We start from the raw sequence: 27483 nt of genomic DNA, 5'->3' as shown, positions 1-27483 counted from the left end.
ATCTCCAAAGGTGGAGATAATCCTAATGACCTCCCCCCTCCCCTTGGGATCAGCTTCCTTCGGGACCAACAGGGTATGCCGTTCCCGTGACTCGGCATACCGGAAGGCATTTCTAAGGACCTGCTGGGGATACCCCCTTGCCCTAAAGCGGTTATGAAGTTTCCTAGATTCACAGTAAAAACTCTCTGCATCTGAACAATTTCTCTTAATTCGTAAATATTGGCCTCGAGGTATCCCTTTTTTTTAGATTTGTAAGATGGTGGCTCTCACAATGGAGTAATGTATATTAAAAGATATCTATGTGATCATAATTCATGGGAGGTGGAAGTTTTGTACTTTTTGGACGAAAGTTCGAAAAGGGCCCATGTCCCGGTTTGTGTGTTCCTTCCTCCAGAAGGTCCATGAATATTTTAAGATCTGCATATTCACTATCCTGAATGCCGAGTTGTTCACAGGTAAGTTTATTATTACATTTCATGAATTTATTCCATTTCAATTTACAAGAGAATAAATGGAGGTCTTTAACCCATGTAAAGGAGTCAAATTTAGTTGTGGGGACAAATGATAGTCCCTTCTTCAACAGATTACTTTCGATGTTGCTAAGGGTCCTAGAGGAGAGATTAATAATTTGCAATTCATCCCTTCCTTCTATTCCTCCCCTACCCTTGTGCGTTCCCGTAGCTGATAGGGAGTGCCTTTGGCTAAAAGATCCCCCCGGGTGCTGGGTGTGGAGGTAGTAAAAGAGGAAGAAGGTATGGAAGAAGGAGACGATGATCAGCCCCCTCCTCCCCTTGGCCATCTTCTATTATTAAATCGTCCTCTACCGCCACCCCTTTGAGTACGTCTATAATTGGATCTACCTCTAAAATGAGCAGGTTCTGAATCCGAGAATTCCTCTTCAGAGGATGATATCTCAGACTCAGAGGAAGGAGGTGGTTTGCTATCTAGTTGATATGCCCTATTCTCTTTGAACTCCTTAAGGTCTTTATTGAATTGTCTGTGTTTGCGTTCTTTAATAAGGCCCTGAAACCTTTCTACTGCAGTTTGTAGTGATGACTCTCTTTTATTAAAGTCAGGGTCCGCCTTAAAGGACTCAGCCAGATCAATCAATTCTTTTAGTCTTACTGATGATTTTTGAAAGAAAGACTTTTCTTCCTCCAAAAGTAAACTCATACGTTTTTAGTGAACTATTAGTCAATACTTGTTTCCACTGTGCCAACAGGCCTGGTGACCGTATGCGTGGAGCAGTGGAGATGGGGATGCGTAATCCCTTGGGGAGGATTTTATGTTCCAAATAGCTCTCTAGTGATTTCATTTCCCACCATAATTTGATATTGTTTTTATATCTGTCATACAATGTGAGTGAAAGCAAGTGAACTGACATTTAACCTAAAGCATTACACTAGAAAAAAACTAAACATTGCACTAGAAAGCATTACTATTCACAGTTCACAGCATATATATATATATAGCAAGAGCAAAGTAGAAAGTGCTTATGAGTATACACTCACCTAAAGAATTATTAGGAACACCTGTTCTATTTCTCATTAATGCAATTATCTAGTCAACCAATCACATGGCAGTTGCTTCGATGCATTTAGGGGGGTGCTCCTGGTCAAGACAATCTCCTGAACTCCAAACTGAATGTCAGAATGGGAAAGAAAGGTGATTTAAGCAATTTTGAGCGTGGCATGGTTGTTGGTGCCAGACGGGCCGGTCTGAGTATTTCACAATCTGCTCAGTTACTGGGATTTTCACGCACAACCATTTCTAGGGTTTACAAAGAATGGTGTGAAAAGGGAAAAACATCCAGTATGCGGCCGTCCTGTGGGCGAAAATGCCTTGTGGATGCTGGAGGTCAGAGGAGAATGGGCCGACTGATTCAAGCTGATAGAAGAGCAACGTTGGCTGAAATAACCACTCGTTACAACCGAGGTCTGCAGCAAAGCATTTGTGAAGCCACAACACGCACAACCTTGAGGCGGATGGGCTACAACAGCAGAAGACCCCACCGGGTACCACTCATCTCCACTACAAATAGGAGAAAGAGGCTACAATCTGCACGAGCTCACCAAAATTGGACTGTTGAAGACTGGAAAAATGTTGCCTGGTCTGATGAGTCTGGATTTCTGTTGAGACATTCAAATGGTAGAGTCTGAATTTGGGGTAAACAGAATGAGAACATGTATCCATCCTCTGATGGCTACTTCCAGCAGGATAATGCACCATGTCAAAAAGCTTGAATAATTTCAAATTGGTTTCTTGAACATGACAATGAGTTCACTGTACTAAAATGGCCCCCACAGTCACCAGATCTCAAGCTAATAGAGCATCTTTGGGATGTGGTGGAACGGGAGCTTCGTGCCCTGGATGTGCATCCCTCAAATCTCCATCAACTGCAAGATGCTATCCTATCAATATGGGCCAACATTTCTAAAGAATGCTATCAGCACCTTGTGGAATCAATGCCACGTAGAATTAAGGCAGTTCTGAAGGCAAAAGGGGGTCCAACACCGTATTAGTATGGTGTTCCTAATAATTCTTTAGGTGAGTGTATATACACCCTGATCAGACACCACTGCAGACAAGAGGTCATCATGGGGTCATGAATGCAGCCGTCACTTTCAGTCTGTGGTAGTTTCTATCCTATGAAGGGGCAATAATCTCCGAGCATTTAGGAGACTGATTGCTTTGGGGTAAAAGCTGTTCTTCAGCCTAGTGGTGCGGGCATGTAGGGCTCTAAGACGCCTACCAGAGGGTAGGGGAATGAAAAGGCTGTGGCCGGGGTGAGTTGGATCCCGCAGATAATTTTTGCCCTGTTGCTGCAGCGAGCAGTGAAGATGTCATCCAGTGATGGTAACTGAGGACCAGTGATTCTGCCAGCCATTCTGATGATGCGCTTGAGGGTCTTCTTGTCCACAGAAGAGCAGCCGGAGGACCACCCTGTAATGCAGTAGGTGATAACAGATTATATGGTGCACCTGTAGAAATTGACTAGCAGCTGTTTTGGGAGTTGTGCTTTCTTCAGACTCCTCAGAAAATAAAGCCTCTGAAGGCCTTTTTTGGTAATTTCTGTTGTGTTTTTTATCCATGACAGGTCCTGACTAATATGAACTCCCAAGAATCTGAAACTTTGAACTATCTCCACGTTTCCACCATTAATGCTAATGGGATGGTGTCCATTTCATTTCTTCTTCCTAAAATCCAGAATTAGCTCCTTTGTTTTCTTGGTATTGAGTATGAGGTTGTTGTTCTTCCTCCATCTCTCTAGGTTCTCGGCCTCTTTCCTATAGGCTGTTTCATCATGGTTGGAGATCAGGCCTATCGCGGTCGTGTCATCTGCACATTGTATAATGGTATTGTGAATAGGTTTACAGTCATTGGTGAAGAGGGAGTAAAGGAGAGGGCTCCACACACAGCCTTGCGGTGCCCAAGGGTTTAGTGTTAAGGATGAAGAGAAGGGCTTGCCCATGCCTACGATTTGTGGTCTTTTTGTAAGAAAATCCAGTATCCAGTTGCACAGGTGTGAGCTGAGACCCAAGTTGTTCAGTTTCGTTGCCAACTTGTTGGGAGGGATGATGTTAAAGGCCGAGCTGTAATTCCTCAAACTGCGCATGCGCCTCTACGTCATCATTGACGTCTGCCTTCTCAACTCTGGTCACGTGAATCACATGACTAAATCACATGAACGGAAGAAACTACACTGCGTAGCGGCTCCTTAGTTACTGTACATCCTATCCTGACAAAGCACATTCTTCTATCATATTTTCACATTATTGATATCCCGTATTTCTCTGATCTCATCTAATTTAGGTTGTTGTTGTTCTTCACTGAAATATATTTTTAGTTTTAAACGTCTAAAAAAGTTATACAAATCCACTTCCACCTGTAACCAGTCCACTTCTGCCTCCGGGCAGAAATTTTGTCCCTTACTTAAAAGGAGCATCTCCTCATTTGTTACTTCATAAGATGATATATTTACCACCAATGATGTGTCCATATTTTGTCCCTGTAAACTGCTCATTTAATCTCTGGACGTGATGTCACATGATCTGTTCTCTATTGGCGGTTTCTTTGATCGTATTACTCTCCCGATGTATTCCCAGTACCGGCATTGATGTTTCTGTCCGCTTCTCCTTGTATTCCCTTTTCTCTTCTTCCTAAAAAAGTATGTTCCTCGCTATGTTCTCCAGATGATTCTGTGTTAAATTAATGCGGTTTCCCTTTGTTCTCTGCATTTTCTGTCGTCGTACATTCCTGGTATTCTTATTCCTATATGAAGATGTTATTTTATATATATATCTCCTTTTTTATAATCATCTTGATCTGTATTCCATTTCTGTCTTTTTGTCACCTGTATCACGGAAACATCTCCCACCTTGGATGAAGATCCATCATCTCACAACCAGGATGTCATTTTATTGCCAAAAGAGCATGACCCTCAGGCAGTCTGGTCTCTCCCAGCTTATACACGGCAAAAATGGCTTTAAACTGGTTAAAACCAATTGGCCGTTACAAATGTGGTGAAAACAGGTGCCATATGTGTGAACACATGACTGAAACATTAACATCTGCACAAAGGCAACATCAGTTTAGGGCATTCATGTGACACAACACACGTCATGACTGAATGCCACACGTGTCACAACCCGTAGGACGTACAAGCAGATCGGAAGGAGGACGCAGAGGGAAACGTACACTGCCTGTCCAAAAAAAAAGTTGCCACCAAAAAAAAGCCTTTAGTATTGATAACGGCAAGCATTCGCAATGTCCCAAGATTTATTTCCATCCAGTGTTGCATTCATTTTTCACCAAGATCTTTTATTGATGATGGTAGAGTCTGATCGCTGCGCAAAGCCTTCTCCAGCACATCCCAAAGAGTCTCAATGGGGTTAAGGTCTGGACTCTGTGGTGGCCAATCCATGTGTGACAATGATGTCTCCTGCTCCCTGAACCACTCTTTCACAATTTGAGCCCGATGAATCCTGGTATTGTCATCTTGGAATATGCCCGTGCCATCAGGGAAGAAAAAATCCATTGCTGGAATATCCTGGTCCTTCAGTAGGTTCAGGTGGTCGCTGACATCATTCTTGGAGCACATACTGTTGCTGAACCTAGACCTGACCACCTGCAGCAACCCCAGATCATAGCACTGCCCCCACAAGCTTGTACAGGAGGCACTATGCATGATGGGGGCATCATTTCATCTGCCTCTTCTTACCCTGATGCGCCCATCACTCTGGAACAGGGTAAATCTGGACTCATCAGACCACATGACCTTCTTCTATTGCTCCAGAGTCCAATCTTTATGCTCCCGAGCAAATTGAAGCCTATTTGCCTCACTGGTTTGCCTCACTGATTATTGGTTTTCTTACGGCTACACAGCTGTTCAGTCCCAATCCCTTGAGTTCCCTTCGCATTGTGCGTGTGGAAATGCTCTTACTTTCACTATTAAACATAGCCCTGAGTTCTACTGTTGTTTTTCTTCGATTTGATTTCACCAAACGTTTAAGTGATCGCCGATCATTCAGGATTTTTTTCCCGCCACATTTCTTCCTCGAATACGATGGGTCCCCACTATCCTTCCAGTGTTTAATAATGCGTTGGACAGTTCTTAACCCAATTTTAGTAGCTTCTGCAATCTCCTTAGATGTTTTCTCTGCTTGACGCATGCCAATGATTTGACCCTTCTCAAACAGACTAACATCTTTTCCACGACCACGAGATGTGTCTTTCAACATGGTTGTTTAAGAAATGAGAAGCAACTCATTGCACCTGTCGGGGTTAAATAACTTGTTGGCAGCTTAAAGATAATCGCCCCCATGCAGTAATTATCCAATAGGAGGCTCATAACTATCTGCTTAGTTACATCCAGGTGGCGACTTTTTTTTTTGGACAGGCAGTGTATATGTGTCACATACACAACTCTACCACAAGAAACCAGCATCTTGTGGAGGAACACCAAGGCCATCTGAATTCCTTCAGGGTGACAGTCATAGAGGAAGTGACCAGACCTCACATCACAGTTTATTTTTCCGTTCTTTTTCTGTTCCGTTATTTTTTAGACGGAAAAAAAGTCCTGCATGCAGCTCTAAAATAACAAATCTCAGATGGAAATGGCTAAACAGAAGCCAAATGTTCATAACTGAGCAGAACGGATGCTTCAAATACTGGATCTGTTTGCTCTTTATTTTGGATTAGAAGAACGGAAAAATAAACGGTGATGTGAAACCGGCGTAATAGGTGAAGGGTGGGGGCAAAACATACAATTTACATATGCTTTTTGGAAATAAATTTTGCAAACCAGATCTCCACACATTCTCCATTGTAAAAAAAACGGTTTCTTACGTATATTAAAGCTGTGAATATTGTGTTGTTCCAAGCGCAGTGGATTATATGACGCTGGAGGTGGATCTACTGATGGTGAGCTGAACACTTTCTACAATACTACAGTACTAATCATCAACCTCCAGGGTGGGGCACCTCAAAATACAGAGCACGTGGCCACCACAAGGGACGATTTCAGAGGGTCACCCCTTTCTACATACATAAGTGAAAAACCAATTTATCTATCAAAACGTGCAGAAGTTCAAGTGTATTTGGTGCAAAAAATCTACAATTGTCCAGACTTTACACCATGAAACTAGGAAGAGTGGCTTTGTGGAAAAGGGGCTTAAGATGCAAAAATACACACAATATATTGGCACATAGTAAACCAATCAGTAAGGGGTATAAACCTATCCCAAACAGTCTGAAGGTGCTCCAAAGTTATCATCCAGCCTCTGTGACAGAGATGACAGTCTCAGATTGGAGTTCAGAGGATTGAGGATTGAGGTTCATCTGGAGATCCTGCTCATTACTGTGCCAAGAAGTAATAATAATTATCCAGACATTCTGGACGCCAGTAACAGGACTCAGAGGATCAAACCATAATAATCTCATGGCCAGATCTAAAGTTACATGTGCTCTGCAAGTAACCTAATCCTCTATTAGCAGAGCTGCCACACATCTTGGTGGGTAGTGCTATGATTAGGGGGATGGAGGACAACCTGTTGTTAATGACTTAGAAGCTGGACCTGCTCTGTCTACGTGTCTCAATTATCACTAATAGCCAGGATTGTAGTATTTATCTGTGATGGGAAGACTCAGCTACATCTCAATCTAACAAGAGGACAAAGGTAAGAAGTTTCCTCTCTCCACAGACATGGACCTTGATGCAGCATCTACATGGACGTCCTGCAGCATCTACTTTGTTATTACTTCCACTTTTCCTCCTTCTCACTGCTCTTCACACCAGGATATCATCACTTCCACCACTAAACACGTGTACATCGACCCACTTATCAGACCAGTACCTACAGTACATCTACCCACATGTCACACCAGTACCTCCAGTACATCTACCCAAACATCACACCAGTACCTCCAGTACATCTACCCACATGTCACACTGAAATACGTCTACCTACATGCCACAACGGTACATACAGTACATCTATCTAAATGTAACACCAGTACCTCCAATACATCTATCCACATGTCACACTAGTCTCTACACTCCATGCATTTACACTCCATGTGTCTCCACACATAGATATCTCCTCTGCATCACTTATCTCCACACAGATATCTCCTGTAAATCACTTATCTGCACTCAGATATCTCCTCTACATCACTTATCTCCACACAGATATCTCCTCTAAATCACTTAACTGCACACACTGGTATCTCCTCTACATCACTTATCTGCACACAGATATCTCCTCTACATCACTTATCTCCACACACAGGTATCTGCTCTAAATCACTCGTCTCCATACACAGATATCTCCTCTACATAACTATCTCCACACAGATATCTCCTGTAAATCACTTATCTGCACTCAGATATCTCCTCTACATCACTTATCTCCACACAGATATCTCCTCTAAATCACTTATCTGCACACACTGGTATCTCCTCTACATCACTTATCTGCACACAGATATCTCCTCTACATCACTTATCTCCACACACAGGTATCTGCTCTAAATCACTCGTCTCCATACACAGATATCTCCTCTAAATCACTCGTCTCCATACACTGGTATCTCCTCTACATCACTTATCTGCACACAGATATCTCCTCTACATCACTTATCTCCACACACAGGTATCTGCTCTAAATCACTCGTCTCCATACACAGATATCTCCTCTAAATCACTCGTCTCCATACACAGATATCTCCTCTACATCACTTATCTCCACACAGATATCTCCTCTACATCACTTATCTCCACACACAGGTATCTCCTCTACATCACTTGTCTCCACACCCAGATATCTCCTTTACATCACTTGTCTCCACACATAGTTATCTCCTCCACATAACTTATCTCCACACATAGATAGCTCCTCTACCTCACTTATCTCCACACATAGATATCTCCTCTACATCACTTATCTCCACACACATATATCTCCTCTACATCACTTATCTCCACACATAGATATCTCCTCTACATCACTTATCTCCACACACAGGTATCTCCTCTACATCACTCGTCTCCATACACTGGTATCTCCTCTACATCACTTGTCTCCACACCCAGATATCTCCTCTACATCACTTATCTCCACACACATATATCTCCTCTACATCACTTCTCTCCACACATAGATATCTCCTCTACATCACTTATCTCCACACACAGGTATCTCCTCTACATCACTCGTCTCCATACACTGGTATCTCCTCTACATCACTTGTCTCCACACCCAGATATCTCCTTTACATCACTTGTCTCCACACATAGATATCTCATCTACATCACTTGTCTCCACACATAGATATCTCCTCCACATAACTTATCTCCACACATAGATATCTCCTCTACATCACTTGTCTCCACACATAGATATCTCCTCTACATCACTTATCTCCACACAGATATCTCCTCTAAATCACTTATCTGCACACAGATATCTCCTCTACATCACTTATCTCCACACAGATATCTCCACTACATCACTTACAGCTACAACCTGGTTAGCACTCCTTTTTTTCTGAGATCTGAGTTTGGTTATCTAATCTAAGCAAACACCTTCAATGGCTTTTGTCTCAAGATAATGAAATGAGTTAAGAAATTTGAGTTAACAGAGGGAATGCTAACCATGGTACATCTGTATCTCCACATATAGATATCTCCTCTACATCACTTATCTCCACACAGATATCTCCTCTACATCACTCATCTCCATACACAGGTATCTCCTCTACATCACTCGTCTCCATACATAGGTATCTCCTCTATATCACTTATCTCTGTATCATAGAAGGTTTGAATTCATATGATTTTACAGGTTCTGGAGATCAGGTCATTCATTCAGCAAATTATTCTGTTTATAATTATTTGGCATCTGCAAGAACTGTTCCCCTAAGATCAGTAACTGCCTCATGGGGGTTGTTTCCTTCTTCTAGATCATCACGGCAGGATAGTCATATGAACCAGACGTGACTGTGACTATGTTCTTATGTACACAGGTGCCATTTTATACTCTTCATAAGTGTTTTGGTCCTGGATGCTATGAACCCCCGACTTTTGCAGCTTCACTTGCCGATGTTTGTCCTGTTCCTACGTAAGTAGACTCATTTGGATTTTGTTATTTGGGGTTGTAGATGAGTTTTAACGCACTGACCAAGGACATCACGTGGAAATAATAACCTTTACGCATTGAGAATGTTATTGGTCATATCCATCTTGATCACAGCTTGTACGGTCCAATCACTGACTGATAGTCATCGTAGGGGCATCCCATTACAGGGCTTAGAGATGGCAGAAATGTCTTCTACTGAAACCCAACAAATCAGTTCTTACACTTAAATACAGAATTCAGACCTTGTCCCGGGTCCTAATAGTTAAGTACGGGGACATTTTTCTGGCAGCAGAGTGTGTGGGGGGCTGTTAAGTCCTTAGATTTCAGGTTTTGACTGTAGTGTCCATGAAAACCCAATTTTATTTGTAGACTGTCAGCTCATGGGGCAGGTTCTTTATCCCCCTTGGTTTGTAAATCAGTAATAAAACAGATCTGATCATGAGATATCTGTCATTGCTGTGATGTGACATTCTTTGCTGGATTTTGGTTATTTTCTGGTCATTGGACATAAGGAGAAGTGACCTAATGATTGATAATAAAGGAATGACCAGAATATTCTGAGGACGCTGATCTGTGGCAGATCCTCAGGTTCTGGGACGATTGTAGGTATCTTGGAAAATATTGTTGTCTTCTCCATGTTTATTCTTCCCCTGATTTGTGGGTGTTTGCAGTCAGATATTTCTACTGCTTCTATAGAAGCTTCTATTCACAGATCACTTGTTCTGTAGAACAATACTGAGGCTTATAACCTGGGAGAACGTTCCGCTCTTCACTGGAAAGCCATTGTCTCGGGTTAGCAGCCTTTTCAGTAAGAAGCCACCATGTATGACAAGTCTGGAGAATAGGGCAGGTGTCCGAGACCCCCATAAATAGCATCATGATGTCAGTGAGTGTAAGTGATGGAAAGGTCCCAGATCACGGGAATATAGAGGTGAGATCGGTGTTACTTGTCCTCTGTGGAGACCTGAATGGGTAAAGTAATAGTCTGCGGGCATTTACTATTTCCAGACCCCAATGAATTCATAATCCCTGAGAAGATAATTCCAGATAGGACCCTCACACACTGTAGATACTGAGCTCCTCCCCTACATAGTAAGCCCCTCCCCTCCACATATACACGTCTCCCCCAATTATGAGTTCCTCTCCTTCATAGTAAGCTCCTCGACCCTACATAACACTTCTCCCCAATACTGTGCTCCTCCCCAGGTAGTAAGTCCTCCCCTCAACTTTTACACCCCCTTCCATACTGAGATGTCTCCCCATGTTGAGCTCCTTCTCTCCACATTAAGACTCCTCCCCATAGTAAGACTCCTCCCCCTTGTTGAGCTCCTACTTTCTTTTCGTGTGCAGCAGTTTGGTTGCCTGTTGTTGCCTGAGCCTTCTGTAAATCATATGTGCCAGTTTTTGAGAAGGGACATCAGAGAGATTCCAAAAATTGCATAGAGGACATCACCGTATTTATTATGGACCGCCCAGTTATTTATATAGGACCTGTCCCCAACCTATAATATCAACATACACCCCAAAAATACAGAGACCTCCTTCATAAATTCAGGCTCCAGACCCCTAAATTCAGATGCCATTACCAAACCCTGCAATAAATACAGACCCCAGACCAGAACCCTGAATAAACACAGACCCCACACCAGACCCCTGAATAAACACTGATTCCAGACCAGACCCATGAATAAATGCAGACCCCAAACCAGAACCCTGAATAAATACAGACCCCAGACCAGAACCCTGAATAAACACAGACCCCAGACCAGAACCCTGAATAAACACTGATTCCAGACCAGACCCCTGAATAAATACAGACCCCAGACCAGAACCCTGAATAAACACAGACCCCAGACCAGAACCCTGAATAAACACAGACCCCACACCAGACCCCTGAATAAACACTGATTCCAGACCAGACCACTGAATAAATACAGACCCCAGACCAGAACCCTGAATAAATACAGACCCCAGACCAGAACCCTGAATAAATACAGACCCCAGACCAGAACCCTGAATAAACACTGATTCCAGACCAGAACCCTGAATAAATACAGACCCCAGACCAGAACCCTGAATAAATACAGACCCCAGACCAGAACCCTGAATAAACACTGATTCCAGACCAGACCCCTGAATAAATACAGACCCCAGACCAGAACCCTGAATAAATACAGACCCCAGACCAGAACCCTGAATAAACACTGATTCCAGACCAGACCCCTGAATAAATACAGACCCCAGACCAGAACCCTGAATAAACACCGATTCCAGACCAGAACCCTGAATAAAACCAGGCCCCTGAATAAATACAGACCCAAGACCAGACCCTAGACCCCTAAATACAGCCTCCAGTCCACACCTCTTAATAAAAACAGACCTCAGACCAGACCCTTAAATAAATACAGACCCCAGACCAGACCCTTGAATAAGTACAGTCATCAGACTAGACCCCTAAATAGATGCAGTCATCAGACCAGACCCCTGAATAAACACAGACCCCCGACCAGGTGAATGAATAAATAAATACAAATACCAGACAAGACCCTTAAATAAATACAGACCCCAGTCCAAACCCCTCAAATAGAACCCAGACCGGACCCTTAAATAAATACAGACCCCAGACTAGACCGCTGGATAAATGCAGACACCGAAACAAAAGTTCTACATTATCCTAAAATAAGCCTAAGGCTGGGTTCACATCTGCGTCCTTAATTCCAGCAGTCTGTTCTGTCAGGGAAACAGACTGCCGGAATTCACTGTATCATTCACTGTACATGGCGGCCCTCGGCCGGACAAAAATACTTCATTCAGCATTTTTTGTTAGGCCGAAACATACATATGCCGGTCACCGTCTGATCCTATTTCAGTAAATGGGGATTTGGCGGTACGCAGGGTATCCGGCTGCGCTGGATCCGGTAAACTCCGGCAGTCTGTTCCTCCCCCAGGATCAGACTGCCGGAGACAAAACCGCAGATGTGAACCCAGCCTAATAGGAAACTGCGAGCTCTGCTGCCTACAATGAGTGTGAATCTGGACCTAACCTATGACTTCTCTTCTAATGCAGATCTGGTGAACAGAACAGCGGCAGGTATCTACAATGTGTCTGTCTGTCTGTCTCATACTGTATCTATCTATCTATCTATCTATCTATCTATTATCTATCTATTATCTATCTATTATCTATCTATTATCTATCTATTATCTATTATCTATCTATTATCTATCTATCTATCTATTATCTATTATCTATTATCTATCTATCTATTATCTATCTATTATCTATCTATCTATCTATTATCTATCTATTATCTATCTATTATCTATTATCTATCTATTATCTATCTATCTATCTATTATCTATTATCTATTATCTATCTATCTATTATCTATCTATTATCTATCTATCTATCTATCTATCTATCTATCTATTATCTATCTATCTATCTATCTATCTATTATCTATCTATCTATTATCTATCTATTATCTATCTATCTATCTATTATCTATCTATCTATCTATTATCTATCTATCTATTATCTATCTATTATCTATCTATCTATCTATTATCTATCTATCTATCTATTATCTATCTATTATCTATCTATTATCTATTATCTATCTATTATCTATCTATCTATTATCTATCTATTATCTATCTATTATCTATCTATTATCTATCTATTATCTATTATCTATTATCTATCTATTATCTATCTATCTATTATCTATTATCTATCTATCTATTATCTATCTATTATCTATCTATTATCTATCTATCTCATATCTATCTATTATCTATTATCTATCTATTATCTATCTATTATCTATCTATTATCTATTATCTATTATCTATCTATCTATCTATCTATTATCTATCTATTATCTATCTATCTATCTATCTATTATCTATCTATTATCTATCTATTATCTATCTATCTATCTATCTATCTATCTATCTATCTATCTATCTATCTATCATCTATCTATTATCTATCTATTATCTATCTATCTATCTATTATCTATCTATCTCATATCTATCTATCTATCTATCTATCTATTATCTATCTATTATCTATCTATCTATCTATTATCTATCTATCTATCTATTAATCTATCTATCTATCTATCTATTATCTATCTATCTATCTATCTATCTATCTATCTCTCTATCTATCTATCTCATATCTATCTATCTATTATCTATCTATTATCTATCTATTATCTATCTATTATCTATCTATCTATCTATCTATCTATCTCTCTATCTATCTCATATCTATCTATCTATTATCTATCTCATATCTATCTATCTATTATCTATCTATCTATCTATCTATCTATCTATCTATCTATTATCTATCTATTATCTATCTATCTATCTATTATCTATCTATCTATCTATTATCTATCTATTATCTATCTATCTATCTATTATCTATCTATCTATCTATTATCTATCTATCTATCTATCTCTCTATCTATCTATCTCATATCTATCTATCTATTATCTATCTCATATCTATCTATCTATCTATCTATTATCTATCTATCTATCTATTATCTATCTATTATCTATCTATCTATCTATCTCTCTATCTATCTATTATCTATCTATTATCTATCTATCTATCTATTATCTATCTATCTATTATCTATCTATCTATCTATCTATCTATCTATTATCTATCTATCTATCTATCTATCTATCTATTATCTATCTATCTATCTATTATCTATCTATCTATCTATCTATCTATCTATCTATCTATCTATCATCTATTATCTATCTATCTATTATCTATCTATCTATCTATTATCTATCTATCTATCTCATATCTATCTATCTATCTATCTATCTATCTATCTATCTATTATCTATCTATCTATCTATCTATTATCTATCTATCTATCTATCTATCTATCTATCTATCTATCTGATGTCTCCAGTGTCTGCTGTTTCTTCTTCCCCTGTAGACTGCGGTCGGCCTTCCTTCTCCCAGCGGGTTGTAGGTGGTAAGAACTCTCTTCCGGGGAAGTGGCCGTGGCAGGTCAGCGTGATCTCTGATAACACGCATCTGTGCGGAGGGTCCCTTATCTCCAGGAGCTGGGTGGTCACTGCTGCGCATTGTATGGGGTGAGGGAATGATTTTTCCTATATGTCCTGTATGGACCATATATCAGTGTCTGCATTTCATACAGATGTAGCAGAGCTCAGCCTGCGCCCGCTCACCATGACCTGTCATCTGTGGATAACTTTGTCTTTGCAGTTCAGATAGCTTACAGACACGAAGAAAACGCAGAAGCAATGAGGATAGAAGACGTGAGAAGCGACAGGCGTGAGTAATCCCCGCTAGACGTGGGAGCACACAGAGCGATATCACGCCACCTGTGCCCCCCCCCCTGGTATATGTGTGCGATGTAACATTACAACACGTAGCCTAACTAGGCTTATGGCCACTCTTGTCCCGGACGCTAAAACGTAACCTTTAATACATTTGTTAAAATAATGAGGAAATGTGAGCGAAACTTATAAGGTTAAAACTATCTGATCCCTAAGAGCGCTGTGCACAATCCGGTGCTAACAAAGGGCGCAGGCGGGGGCAGGTGTTAGGTGTGAGTTTCTCGATACCGCGGTCAGTGCTGGTGATTATATGAGTAGTAATCGGATCCAGCGCTGAGTCTAAGGGAGGACAGTGGAAGCCGCGCAGGAATCATTCTGTAGTAGCATATGGCTGCGGGAATAAACGTACTGTTAGTGCACTGATCAGGACAGTGCGGTCTCGCCTCAGGAAGGCCGTGCCCCCCCCCCCCGCCTCGGGAAGGCCGTGCACCCCCGCCTCGGGAAGGCCGTGCACCCCCGCCTTGGGAAGGCCGTGTACCCCCGCCTCGGGAAGGCCGTGCACCCACCCCCGACTCGGGAAGGCCGTGCCCCCCCCCCGCCTCGGGAAGGCCGTGCCCCCCCCCCGCCTCGGGAAGGCCGTGCACCCCCCGCCTCGGGAAGGCCGTGCACCCCCGCCTCGGGAAGGCCGTGCACCCCCGCCTCGGGAAGGCCGTGCCCCCCCGCCTCAGGAAGGCCGTGCACCCCCGCCTCAGGAAAGCCGTGCCCCCCCGCCTCCGGAAGGCAGTGCCCCCCCGCCTCAGGAAGGCCGTGCCCCCCCGCCTCAGGAAGGCCGTGCACCCCCGCCTCAGGAAGGCCGTGCACCCCCGCCTCAGGAAGGCCGTGCACCCCAGCCTCAGGAAGGCCGTGCACCCCCGCCTCAGGAAGGCCGTGCCCCCCCGCCTCAGGAAGGCCGTGCACCCCCGCCTCAGGAAGGCCGTGCACCCCCGCCTCAGGAAGCCGTGCCCCCCCGCCTCAGGAAGGCCGTGCACCCCCGCCTCAGGAAGGCCGTGCACCCCCGCCTCAGGAAGGCCGTGCCCCCCCGCCTCAGGAAGGCCGTGCACCCCCGCCTCAGGAAGGCCGTGCACCCCCGCCTCAGGAAGCCGTGCCCCCCCGCCTCAGGAAGGCCGTGCACCCCCGCCTCAGGAAGGCCGTGCACCCCAGCCTCAGGAAGGCCGTGCACCCCCGCCTCAGGAAAGCCGTGCCCCCCCGCCTCCGGAAGGCAGTGCGCCCCCGCCTCAGGAAGGCCGTGCCCCCCCGCCTCAGGAAGGCCGTGCACCCCCGCCTCAGGAAGGCCGTGCACCCCAGCCTCAGGAAGGCCGTGCACCCCCGCCTCAGGAAGGCCGTGCACCCCCGCCTCAGGAAGGCCGTGCACCCCCGCCTCAGGAAGGCAGGAAGGCCGTGCACCCCCGCCTCAGGAAGGCCGTGCACCCCCGCCTCAGGAAGGCCGTGCACCCCCGCCTTAGAAAGGCCGTGCACCCCAGCCTGCGCCCTTTGTTGCCACCTGATTGTCGAATGTGGTAAAACACAACTTTGCGCTTTGTTGAAATGGTGTGTCCAGGTACTTGAGGCTTCTCCTGATCACTAGGGTACCTTCTCATGATTCCTCCTCCAACCTCCCACAGCCTGGCCTTCCAAGGAGACTAAAGTGGTAGCTACATGGTGGACTTCCCTCTGACTCTCCTCACTCTGAACGGACTCTCTCCTCACTCCCACTACACACTTCCTCCTTCCGGTGTCTAGCCATTCCCTTTGAAAGAGGAATGTACCAGCGCCATCTAGTGGTGACTGATGTGAAGTGGTGGTTACCAGCCTGTTAATAGGAATTCTTTACATATTGCTTTGGTGACATTACTTTACATTACAGTTAGCACATTTCCATGAAATACAATAACAGTGTCTAGCAATGCATTTCAGGACACTGCAATACAGTATATTATAGGTTAGTGAAGGCCAGCAGTGACTATCCTGTGAGGTAGGAGCTCTGTCTTCATCTTTGTCTCCCACCGTCCATTCTGCTGATGGTCTTCCCATGCTGCACCTGTTCTCCGGGATGTTCTTCTTAGACTGACCTCTTACATAATACAGTATATTATAGGACAGCGGAGGACGGCAGTGACTGTCCTGTGAGGCAGGAGCTCTGCCTTCATCTGTGTCCACCATCCTCCTGATGATCCTCCCAGGCTGAACCTGTTCTCCGGGATGTTCTTCTTATACTGACCTCAAACATAATACAGTATATTATAGGTTAGTGAAGGCCAGCAGTGACTGTCCTGTGAGGTAGGAGCTCTGTCTTCATCTTTGTCTCCACCCTCCATTCTGCTGATGATCCTCCCATGCTGCACCTGTTCTCCAGGATGTTCTTCTTAGACTGACCTCTTACATAATACAGTATATTATAGGACAGCGGAGGACGGCAGTGACTGTCCTGTGAGGCAGGAGCTCTGCCTTCATCTGTGTCCACCATCCTCCTGATGATCCTCCCATGCTGCACTCCATGGCGGGCTGGCTATAGATCCTACAGGGAAATTTCCTGGTGGGCCAATGCCCAGGGGGGCCATCCAAGCCCTCATCTTGGCCAGCAGCCATGTACATAGAGAACTGATGCTCTCAGCATTAATTAATATAGGAGCATCAAGCACTAACGGCCACAGGTGCTTTCCTGAATTCAACTGTATTGCCGTCTGAAGGACGATGATGCCGTTTCATGCTGGGATGAAGGCGGTAATATTTTGTTCTGCACTGCGGTATTTGGTTCTGTTGGGGTGGTATTTTGTGCTGCACTACAGTATTGCTTTCCCGCCTAATTCTGTTGCCTCGCCTTTTGTCAGTATAGACCCAATTACAACATGGGGCCACTTATTTTTCTAGGGCCACTTTACATTCCCAGTCCGCCCCTGGCTGCACCTGTTTTCCGGGATGTTCTTACCGCTCTTACCGCTTTTCTACTTCTCCATTACCTCCTCCACCCCATGACCTCCGAGGGGGGATGTGACACCTCCGCCATCATACATCACCCCCGGGGTGAATGGCTCATTCAGTGTTTTCCATGGCTTCTACACAACCCCTTCTGCCTCCCATGTCAGGACCCTCATAGATCGGAGGTCAGAACTCCCCTTTGCACCTTGTTGTTTGCAGACGTTTGGGGTCAATAGTTGTCGGCCATGTTTGTCTCTTGTATTGCGCAGTAGTATATGTTGGTGCTATAATGGGTATTAATTGTCTTATCCTTTCTTCTCACTGTGATTATCAGGAGTGGAACATTTTCAGTGATGCTGGGCGTGCTCACCCTGATAGGAACAAGTACCACGAGGGTCATTGTACCAGTGAAAACCACCATCATCCACCCGATATACAGCGGAGACGGGAGCAGCGGAGACCTGGCTTTATTGGAACTGGAGCGTCCTGTGACTTTTAATAACTACATTCAGCCAATCTGCCTCCCCTCCCCCGACCAGCTATTCCCAGACGGAATGATGTGCTGGGTAACCGGCTGGGGGAATATTATGGAAGGAGGTAAGTTATCTGACCAACGAGGTCTCTGACCACTGATCAGAGATGAGGTGTGGACACCACAGTCATGTACATAGCTGCACAATGATTAGGTATTGGGTCAACCCCAAGAGACCAGAGTGCTCCCTCGGGCACGGGGTGAAGGCGGAGAGCTCCCTGCTCGCACCATTACAGTATGGTTTCCACCAGGCAGCAGTCAGAGATTCTTCAGTAGAAAATGATATGAAGACTGGAGGGTTCATGTATGTTTTTTTTCCAGTAAGCCTGGCCCTCCCGTATATCCTGCAAGAAGTGGAACTTCCTCTTATCAACTCCTCCGCATGTGACCACATGTTCAAAGCTGCCTACAACATCACCGCTGCCATGAGCGTTGTACAAGACGACATGATCTGTGCCGGATACCAGGAGGGAAAGAAGGATTCCTGCCAGGTAAGTCCTCATTGGCCGCATCCAAACTGTTCTGATGTGCTTAGATATAGATACATATACTAGTAGATGCCTAGGTTATACCAGCTGTACATGTATACTTAGATACAGGAGATGCCCAGGTTATACCAGCTATAAATGGATACTTATATACAGGAGATGCCCAGGTTATACCAGCATGCTTCATATCACTATATACAAGAAAATGTATAACTTACAGTGCCTGGCAAAAGTATTCACCCCCCCCCCCCTTGACTTTTTTCGTGTTTTGTTACATTACAGCCTTCAGTTCAATGTTTTGTTAATCTGAATTCTATGTGATGGATCAGAACACAATAGTCTAAGTCGGTGAAGTGAAATGAGAAAAATATATAAATAAAACTATTGTTTAGAAACAGAAAACAGAAAATTGTCCTGTGCGTATGTATTCACCCCCTTTGTTAGGAAGCCCATAAAAAGCTCTGGTTGCAACCAATTACCTTCAGAAGTCACATAATTAGTGAGATGATGTCACCTGTGTGCAGTCTAAGTGTCACATGACCTGTCATTACATATACACACCAGAGGCTGCAACACCTAAGCAAGAGGCATCACTAACCAAACACTGCCATGAAGACCGAGGAACTCTCCAAACAAGCAAGGGACAATGTTGTTGAGAAGTACAAGTCAGGGTTAGGTTATAAAAAAAATATCCAAATCTTTAATGATCCCCAGGAGCACCATCAAATCTATCGTAACCAAATGGAAAGAACATGGCACAACAGCAAACCTGCCAAGAGACGGCCGCCCCCAAAACTGACGGACCGGGCAAGGAGGGCATTAATCAGAGAGGCAGCACAGAGACCTCAGGTAACCCTGGAGGAGCTGCAGAGTTCCACAGCAGAGACTGGGGTATCTGTACATAGGACGACAATAAGCCGTACGCCCCATAGAGTTGGGCTTTATGGCAGAGCGGCCAGAAGAAAGCCATTACTGTTAGCAAAAAACAAAATGGTGCGTTGTGAGTTTGTGAAAAGGCCTGTGGGAGACTCCAAAATGTATGGAGAAAGGGGCTCTGGTCTGAGGAGACTAACATTGAACTTTTCGGCCATCAAAGAAAACGCTATGTCTGGCGCAAACCCAACACATCACCCAAAGAACACCATCCCCACAGTGAGACCTGGTGGTGGAAGCATCATACTGGGGGATGGGACTGGGAAACTGGTCAGAGGGTAGGGAGAGATGGATGGTGCTACATACAGAGATATCCTTCAGCAGAACCTGGCCCACTCTGTGCGTGATCTGAGGCTCGGACGGAGGTCCACCTTCCAGCAGGACAATGACCCCAAACACACGGCTAAAGCAGCACTTGAGTGGTTTAAGGGGAAACCTGTAAATGTGTTGGAACGGCCGAGTCACAGCCCAGATCTCAATCCAATAGAAAACCTGTGGTCAGACTTAAAGATGGCTGTTCACAAGCAGAAACATCCGACCTGAAGGAGCTGGAGCAGTTCTGCAAGGAGGAATGGGCAACAATCCCAGCGGTCAGATGTGGCGACTGCTCATAGAGACTTATCCAAAGTGACTCGGAGCTGTGATTGCTGCAGAAGGGCAGGGCTGGGACAAGGCCATTTGGTGCCCAGGGCGAAGATGGCAAACTGCGCCCCCCCCCCCCCCCCCCCGTTTTTAAGAAAGAATCAATGTTGTTTCAAAACAAGAATATACTTAAAGCAATAGAACAAAGGACTGTGGGACTTTGAAAGTATTCATTTTAAAACACGTGTGTAAACACGAATATGAACTTTGCCCCACGATAGCTCTTTTGTAGAACCCCCATAAAAACTTACAGTTACTTGACTTGGCCCTTGGGGATCTCGGACGCCACTTCAACACTTGGCCGGGGGCTCGGCGGAGCTGATGTTGTGCTTTATCCTAATGAGAAAGATTTCATAATAAGGATTTGGAGAAGGGGCAGAGGAATAGCAGAGCAGGGAGAGGCTGGTGCTGCTACTAGGGGGTCATACCATGAGGGAGTAATAAAGCCCACCATAATGCCCCCCCCAGTAGTAATAATTCTCCTTATAATATGCAAAACATACCCCTTTGTAATGCCCCCAGTTGAGCTAATGTTCCCATAATGTGCCAACATAAAATACCCCTTCTCAGTGCCCCCGTAGATGACCCCCATAGTGCTCCCCCCTTCCCCATAGTACCCACCATAATGTGTCCCAGTATAAAATGCCCCTATACAGAGCCCCCCATATAAAATATCTTCTTTTTAGCCTCAGTAGATGCCCCTAAATAATCTGCAGTAAGATGTGCCCCCATAGATGCCCCCATATCATGTGCCAGTAGCCAGAGCCCCCCCCATATCATGTGCCAGTAGCCAGAGCCCCCCCCCATATCATGTGCCAGTAGCCAGAGTGCCCCCATATCATGTGCCAGTAGCCAGAGCCCCCCCCCCCATATCATGTGCCAGTAGCCAGAGTGCCCCCATATCATGTGCCAGTAGCCAGAGTGCCCCCATATCATGTGCCAGTAGCCCCCCATATCATGTGCCAGTAGCCAGAGTGCCCCCATATCATGTGCCAGTAGCCAGAGCCCCCCCCCCCATATCATGTGCCAGTAGCCAGAGTGCCCCCATATCATGTGCCAGTAGCCAGAGTGCCCCCATATCATGTGCCAGTAGCCCCCCATATCATGTGCCAGTAGCCCCCCTTATTGCCAATAGCCCCCTTATGGGCCAGTAGCCCCCCTTATGTGCCAATAGCCCCCCTTATGTGCCAGTAGCCCCCTTATGGGCCAGTAGCCCCCCTTATGTGCCAGTAGCCCCCCTTATCATGTGCCAGTAGCCCCCCTTATCATGTGCCAGCCCAGTAGTCCCCCCTTATCATGTGCCAGCCCAGTAGCCCCCCTTATGTGCCAGCCCAGCCCAGTAGTCCCCCCTTATCATGTGCCAGCCCAGTAGGCAGCCCCCCTTATCATGTGCCAGCCCAGCCCAGTAGTCCCCCCTTATGTGCCAGCCCAGCCCAGTATTGTACCTATATAAATAAAAAAATAAATTAAAAAAACTTATACTTACCTCCAGCAATGTGATGCGATGCAGGCCGCCTCTTCCGTCTGTGTCCCTCGCTATACGGCAGTCAGGCGACGCGATGACGTCATCGCGCCGCCTGCACCGGCCTCTGATAGGCTGCCAGCATTAGGCCGGCAGCCTATCAGAGGAACAGGAGGGGACACACCTCTCCCTCCTCTGCCGCAGCGCAGGCATCTGTATTGCAGTCCTGAGGACTGCAATACAGATGACTATGGAGATGAGCGCTTCCGCAATGGAAGCGCTCATCTCCTGCTCTGCCCTGCCGCCGGCCGCGGCCGCCCCCACTTGTCACCAGGGCCGCGGCCTTGCGGCACTCAGGCTTGCCGGCCCACCTGCGCCCCCCTCCTTGTAGCGCCCAGGGCACCCGCTCCTTCGGCCCCTGCCTTGTACCGGCCCTGCAGAAGGGGCTCTACAAAGTACTGACTGTAGGGGGTGAATAGTTCTGCAGATTGACCTTTTCTGTTATTTTGTCCTATTTGTTGTTTGCTTCACAATAAAAAAAAATCTTCAAAGAGTGGGCAGGTTCTGTAAATTACATGAGGCAAATCCTCAAACAATCCATGTTACTTCCAGGTAGTGAGGCACCAAAACACGAAAAAAGTCAATGGGGTGAATACTTTTGCAAGGCACTGTATACCAGCTGTACATATATAATTATATACAGGAGATGCCCAGGTTATACCAGCATGGTCCATATAACTGTATACAAGAAGATATATAACTTATACCAGCTGTACATATATTATTATATACAGGAGGAGATACCCAGGTTATACCAGCATGGTCCATATCACTATATACAAGAAGATGTATAACTTATACCAGCTGTTTATATATTATTATATACAGGAGGAGATACCCAGGTTATACCAGCATGCTCCATATCACTATATACAAGAAGATGTATAACTTATACCAGCTGTACATATATAATTATATACAGGAGATACCCAGGTTATACCAGCTGTACATATATTATTATATACAGGAGGAGATGCCCAGGTTATACCAGCTGTACATATATTATTATATACAGGAGGAGATACCCAGGTTATACCAGCTGTACATATATTATTATATACAGGAGGAGATGCCCAGGTTATACCAGCTCTATGTATAGAATTATCAGGGTGGTTGTGGGGCCCCTGCTATAACTACATCATATGTTTTTTTCTTCAGGGGGATTCGGGGGGCCCTCTGGCTTGTCAGTTTGGTAATTCCTGGTTTCTTGTTGGCGTTGTGAGCTGGGGAGATGGCTGTGCCAGGCCCGGAGAACCCGGAGTCTACACCAAGGTCTCCAGCTTCTCAGCCTGGATCCAGGAAAACGCTGATCTGGATCCAACATCTGAGGGGAATATCAATGTGACAATCCATGTCAACACATTCAGCACCAAGAAGCCAACGGCTGCCGCAAAAAGCTTCTCCTCATCCAAAAACATCCAAGAAGACACCAGCGGGGCGGCGGGGCAGATGCCTCACGTCGGAGCTGCGGGTTTAATGCTTCTGATGTTCCTCATCAGGACTCTGGACATTATGTAAGAAGTGACGGAGAAGCTTTAATGTTCCAACGTATCAATCCACAAATCTCCAATCACTAAAGTTATTTAGAAATCCAAGCGGCCGCCTCAATGTCAGGAAAGATTCTTCAAGCGTCTCTGAGGAGACTCGGATTGTACTGAGATCGGGGAGAAGGCTTGGACATCACCTCATTGCTCCTTCTTGGAGACGGATGCCCCAATGCTGGTGACCTCCGAGCTGATCGGAGGAGGCCGCCTGGACCAGCAGGGAAACGTCTTCAAGATTTCTAAACATTCTGATTGATTAATTGTCACTAATTGTCCCAGGATTCCTGACAATCAGGATCTTCATCCCGTCCTGCAGTTCAGAACATTGGTACTACCATGGTGACATCACCATCAGACATGGTCTTCGGTATACATCATTCCACCATTTACTGCAGATATCAATGAATTTATATACCGCCATTTACTGTACACAGGCCTAATGCTGTATTATACACTGCACTAAAAATACTTAAATAATACAGCATTTTACTGAACACATGAATAATACCGCCATATACTTTAAGAGTAAAAATATATATTTGTACAGTGTTAGCTGGTAAATAGAAGATAAAAAAAGGGAATGAGATTCCTCAGTGGTTGATACCTTTCAATGGCGAACTAAAAAGATGATGACAAAATTGCAAGCTTTCCGGGCTACTTGGGCCACTTCGTCAGATGTCTGATGGCGGACAATGAGGCCCAAGTAGCCCGGAAAGCTTGCAATTTTGTCATCATCTTTTTAGTTCGCCATTGAAAGGTATCAACCACTGAGGAATCTCATTCCCTTTTTTATCTGCCATACTGGTCACATAAATACTACTGCTACATACCGTACACATTCACATTGCTGTGTTATACACTACACATAAAATACATACAACATTATACATAAATAAAAAAACTGCATTTTGCTGAACAGATAAATAATGCCGCCATATAATGTAGACATAAATACTACCATATACTTTGCACATAATACCTTTATACATATACACTGTACACATCCATAATGCTGTGTCATACACTACACAAAAAATACATATAGCATTATACACAACTAATGCAGCATTATATGGAACACAAATAATACCGCCATATATCGTGCACATAAATAATACCCCTATATATTATACATATCCATAATGTCGTGTTATACGGGGCAGACCGAGACCTGGAAGATGGGGCAGACAGTGTACAGATCAACCAACACACAATGGCGTTTTCACCAGACATATGGATGTCTCTCTCGCAGACCGAGGAGCACAGCTCTCCAACGACACTGTGACCATGTACCGCCTGTTTAAGTGGAGACTGGACAGAGCTCTGCCCTACCTTATTGGTTGCAAACTGGAAATATGGTGGCACTTACCCAGTAAGTGCCAGTGTGCCACCATATTGCCAGTTTTGAACCAACATTGCAAGCTGAGTGGGAGCGGCTGCTGAGCGGCCGGGACGGAGGAGCGCGTTACCTGAGCATGAGCAGTGCAGACCTCAAAGGCTTCAGGCCTAATCACGGACGCTAGAAGAAAACACCCGGAAGGTCAATTACGATCAGAAACACGTCTACATAAGGCCTATTTCTGGAGCAGATTGCGGTGCAAAGGTTATTTGCGCTGCAATCTGTGACTTTTCCCCGCTCACACCAGGTCTAAAAAAGTGGGCCTGGCGTGGTCAGGGAGGGGGACGGTCCAGCAGAAAATGGTCTAAATGTAAGACAGCAAGAAAGCTGACTTTCATATAGACCAGCGCTGGATAAGCTGATGTTATGTAGAGGCCGGCGCCTCTACCTCTGCAGAAGTTATGCTGGAGCCTCTACCTCTGTAGAAGTTATGCTGGCGCCTCTACCTCTGTAGAAGTTATGCCGGCGCCTCTACCTCTGCAGAAGTTATGCCGGCGCCTCTACCTCTGTAGAAGTTATGCCGGAGCCTCTACCTCTGTAGAAGTTATGCTGGAGCCTCTACCTCTGTAGAAGTTATGCTGGAGCCTCTACCTCTGTAGAAGTTATGCTGGAGCCTCTACCTCTGTAGAAGTTATGCTGGCGCCTCTACCTCTGTAGAAGTTATGCCGGCGCCTCTACCTCTGCAGAAGTTATGCTGGAGCCTCTACCACTGTAGAAGTTATGCTGGCGCCTCTACCTCTGTAGAAGTTATGCCGGCGCCTCTACCTCTGCAGAAGTTATGCCGGCGCCTCTACCTCTGTAGAAGTTATGCTGGCGCCTCTACCTCTGTAGAAGTTATGCTGGAGCCTCTACCTCTGTAGAAGTTATGCTGACGCCTCTACCTCTGTAGAAGTTATGCTGGCGCCTCTACCTCTGTAGAAGTTATGCAGGCGCCTCTACCTCTGTAGAAGTTATGCTGGCGCATCTACCTCTGTAGAAGTTATGCTGGAGCCTCTACCTCTGTAGAAGTTATGCTGGCGCCTTTACCTCTGTAGAGGTTATGCTGGAGCCTCTACCTCTGTAGAAGTTATGCTGGAGCCTCTACCTCTATAGAAGTTATGCTGGCGCCTCTACCTCTGTAGAAGTTATGCAGGCGCCTCTACCTCTGTAGAAGTTATGCCGGCGCCTCTACCTCTGTAGAAGTTATGCTGGCGCCTCTACCTCTGTAGAAGTTATGCTGGAGCCTCTACCTCTGTAGAAGTTATGCTGGCGCCTCTACCTCTGTAGAAGTTATGCTGGCGCCTCTACCTCTGTAGAAGTTATGCCGGCGCCTCTACCTCTGCAGAAGTTATGCCGGCGCCTCTACCTCTGTAGAAGTTATGCTGGCGCCTCTACCTCTGTAGAAGTTATGCTGGAGCCTCTACCTCTGTAGAAGTTATGCTGACGCCTCTACCTCTGTAGAAGTTATGCTGGCGCCTCTACCTCTGTAGAAGTTATGCAGGCGCCTCTACCTCTGTAGAAGTTATGCTGGCGCATCTACCTCTGTAGAAGTTATGCTGGAGCCTCTACCTCTGTAGAAGTTATGCTGGCGCCTTTACCTCTGTAGAGGTTATGCTGGAGCCTCTACCTCTGTAGAAGTTATGCTGGAGCCTCTACCTCTATAGAAGTTATGCTGGCGCCTCTACCTCTGTAGAAGTTATGCAGGCGCCTCTACCTCTGTAGAAGTTATGCTGGAGCCTCTACCTCTGTAGAAGTTATGCTGGCGCCTCTACCTCTGTAGAAGTTATGCTGGCGCCTCTACCTCTGCAGAAGTTATGCTGGCGCCTCTACCTCTGTAGAAGTTATGCTGGAGCCTCTACCTCTGTAGAAGTTATGCTGGCGCCTCTACCTCTGTAGAAGTTATGCTGGAGCCTCTACCTCTGTAGAAGTTATGCTGGCACCTTTACCTCTATAGAAGTTATGCTGGCGCATCTACCTCTGTAGAAGTTATGCTGGCGCCTCTACCTCTGTAGAAGGTATGCTGGAGCCTCTACCTCTATAGAAGTTATGCTGGCGCCTCTACCTCTGTAGAAGGTATGCAGGCGCCTCTACCTCTGTAGAAGTTATGCTGGAACCTCTACCTCTGTAGAAGTTATGCTGGCGCCTTTATCTCTATAGAGGTTATGCCGACGCCTCTACCTCTGTAGAAGTTATCCTGGCGCCTCTACCTCTGTAGAAGTTATGCTGGCGCCTTTACCTCTATAGAAGTTATGCTGGCGCCTCTACCTCTGTAGAAGTTATGCTGGCGCCTCTACCTCTGTAGAAGTTATCCTGGCGCCTCTACCTCTGTAGAAGTTATGCTGGCGCCTTTACCTCTGTAGAAGTTATGCCGGCGCCTCTACCTCTGTAGAAGTTATGCCGGCGCCTCTACCTCTGTAGAAGTTATGCTGGCGCCTCTACCTCTATAGAAGTTATGCAGGCGCCTCTACCTCTGTAGAAGGTATGCCGGCGCCTCTACCTCTGTAG

General features: G+C 45.3%; 1 protein-coding gene across 1 annotated transcript; it reads left to right on the top strand.

Annotated features, from left to right (window-relative positions):
- Positions 1-364: 364 nt before the first annotated feature.
- Positions 365-24026, top strand: LOC121007959 (serine protease 33-like). The gene is made up of 5 exons (XM_040440227.1): positions 365-455; positions 14618-14777; positions 18277-18536; positions 18793-18962; positions 23215-24026. The coding sequence occupies exons 1-5, from the start codon at positions 365-367 to the stop codon at positions 23572-23574; spliced, it is 1041 nt and encodes a 346-aa protein (XP_040296161.1). The 3' UTR covers positions 23575-24026.
- The last annotated feature ends 3457 nt before the right edge of the window (positions 24027-27483 follow it).

The sequence above is a fragment of the Bufo bufo genome, chromosome 7 (genome assembly GCF_905171765.1).
Source record: "Bufo bufo chromosome 7, aBufBuf1.1, whole genome shotgun sequence".
NCBI classification, from domain to species: Eukaryota; Metazoa; Chordata; class Amphibia; order Anura; family Bufonidae; genus Bufo; species Bufo bufo.
The sequence above is the reverse complement of the archived record's forward strand: the minus strand, read 5'-3'. Positions and strand labels throughout refer to the sequence as shown.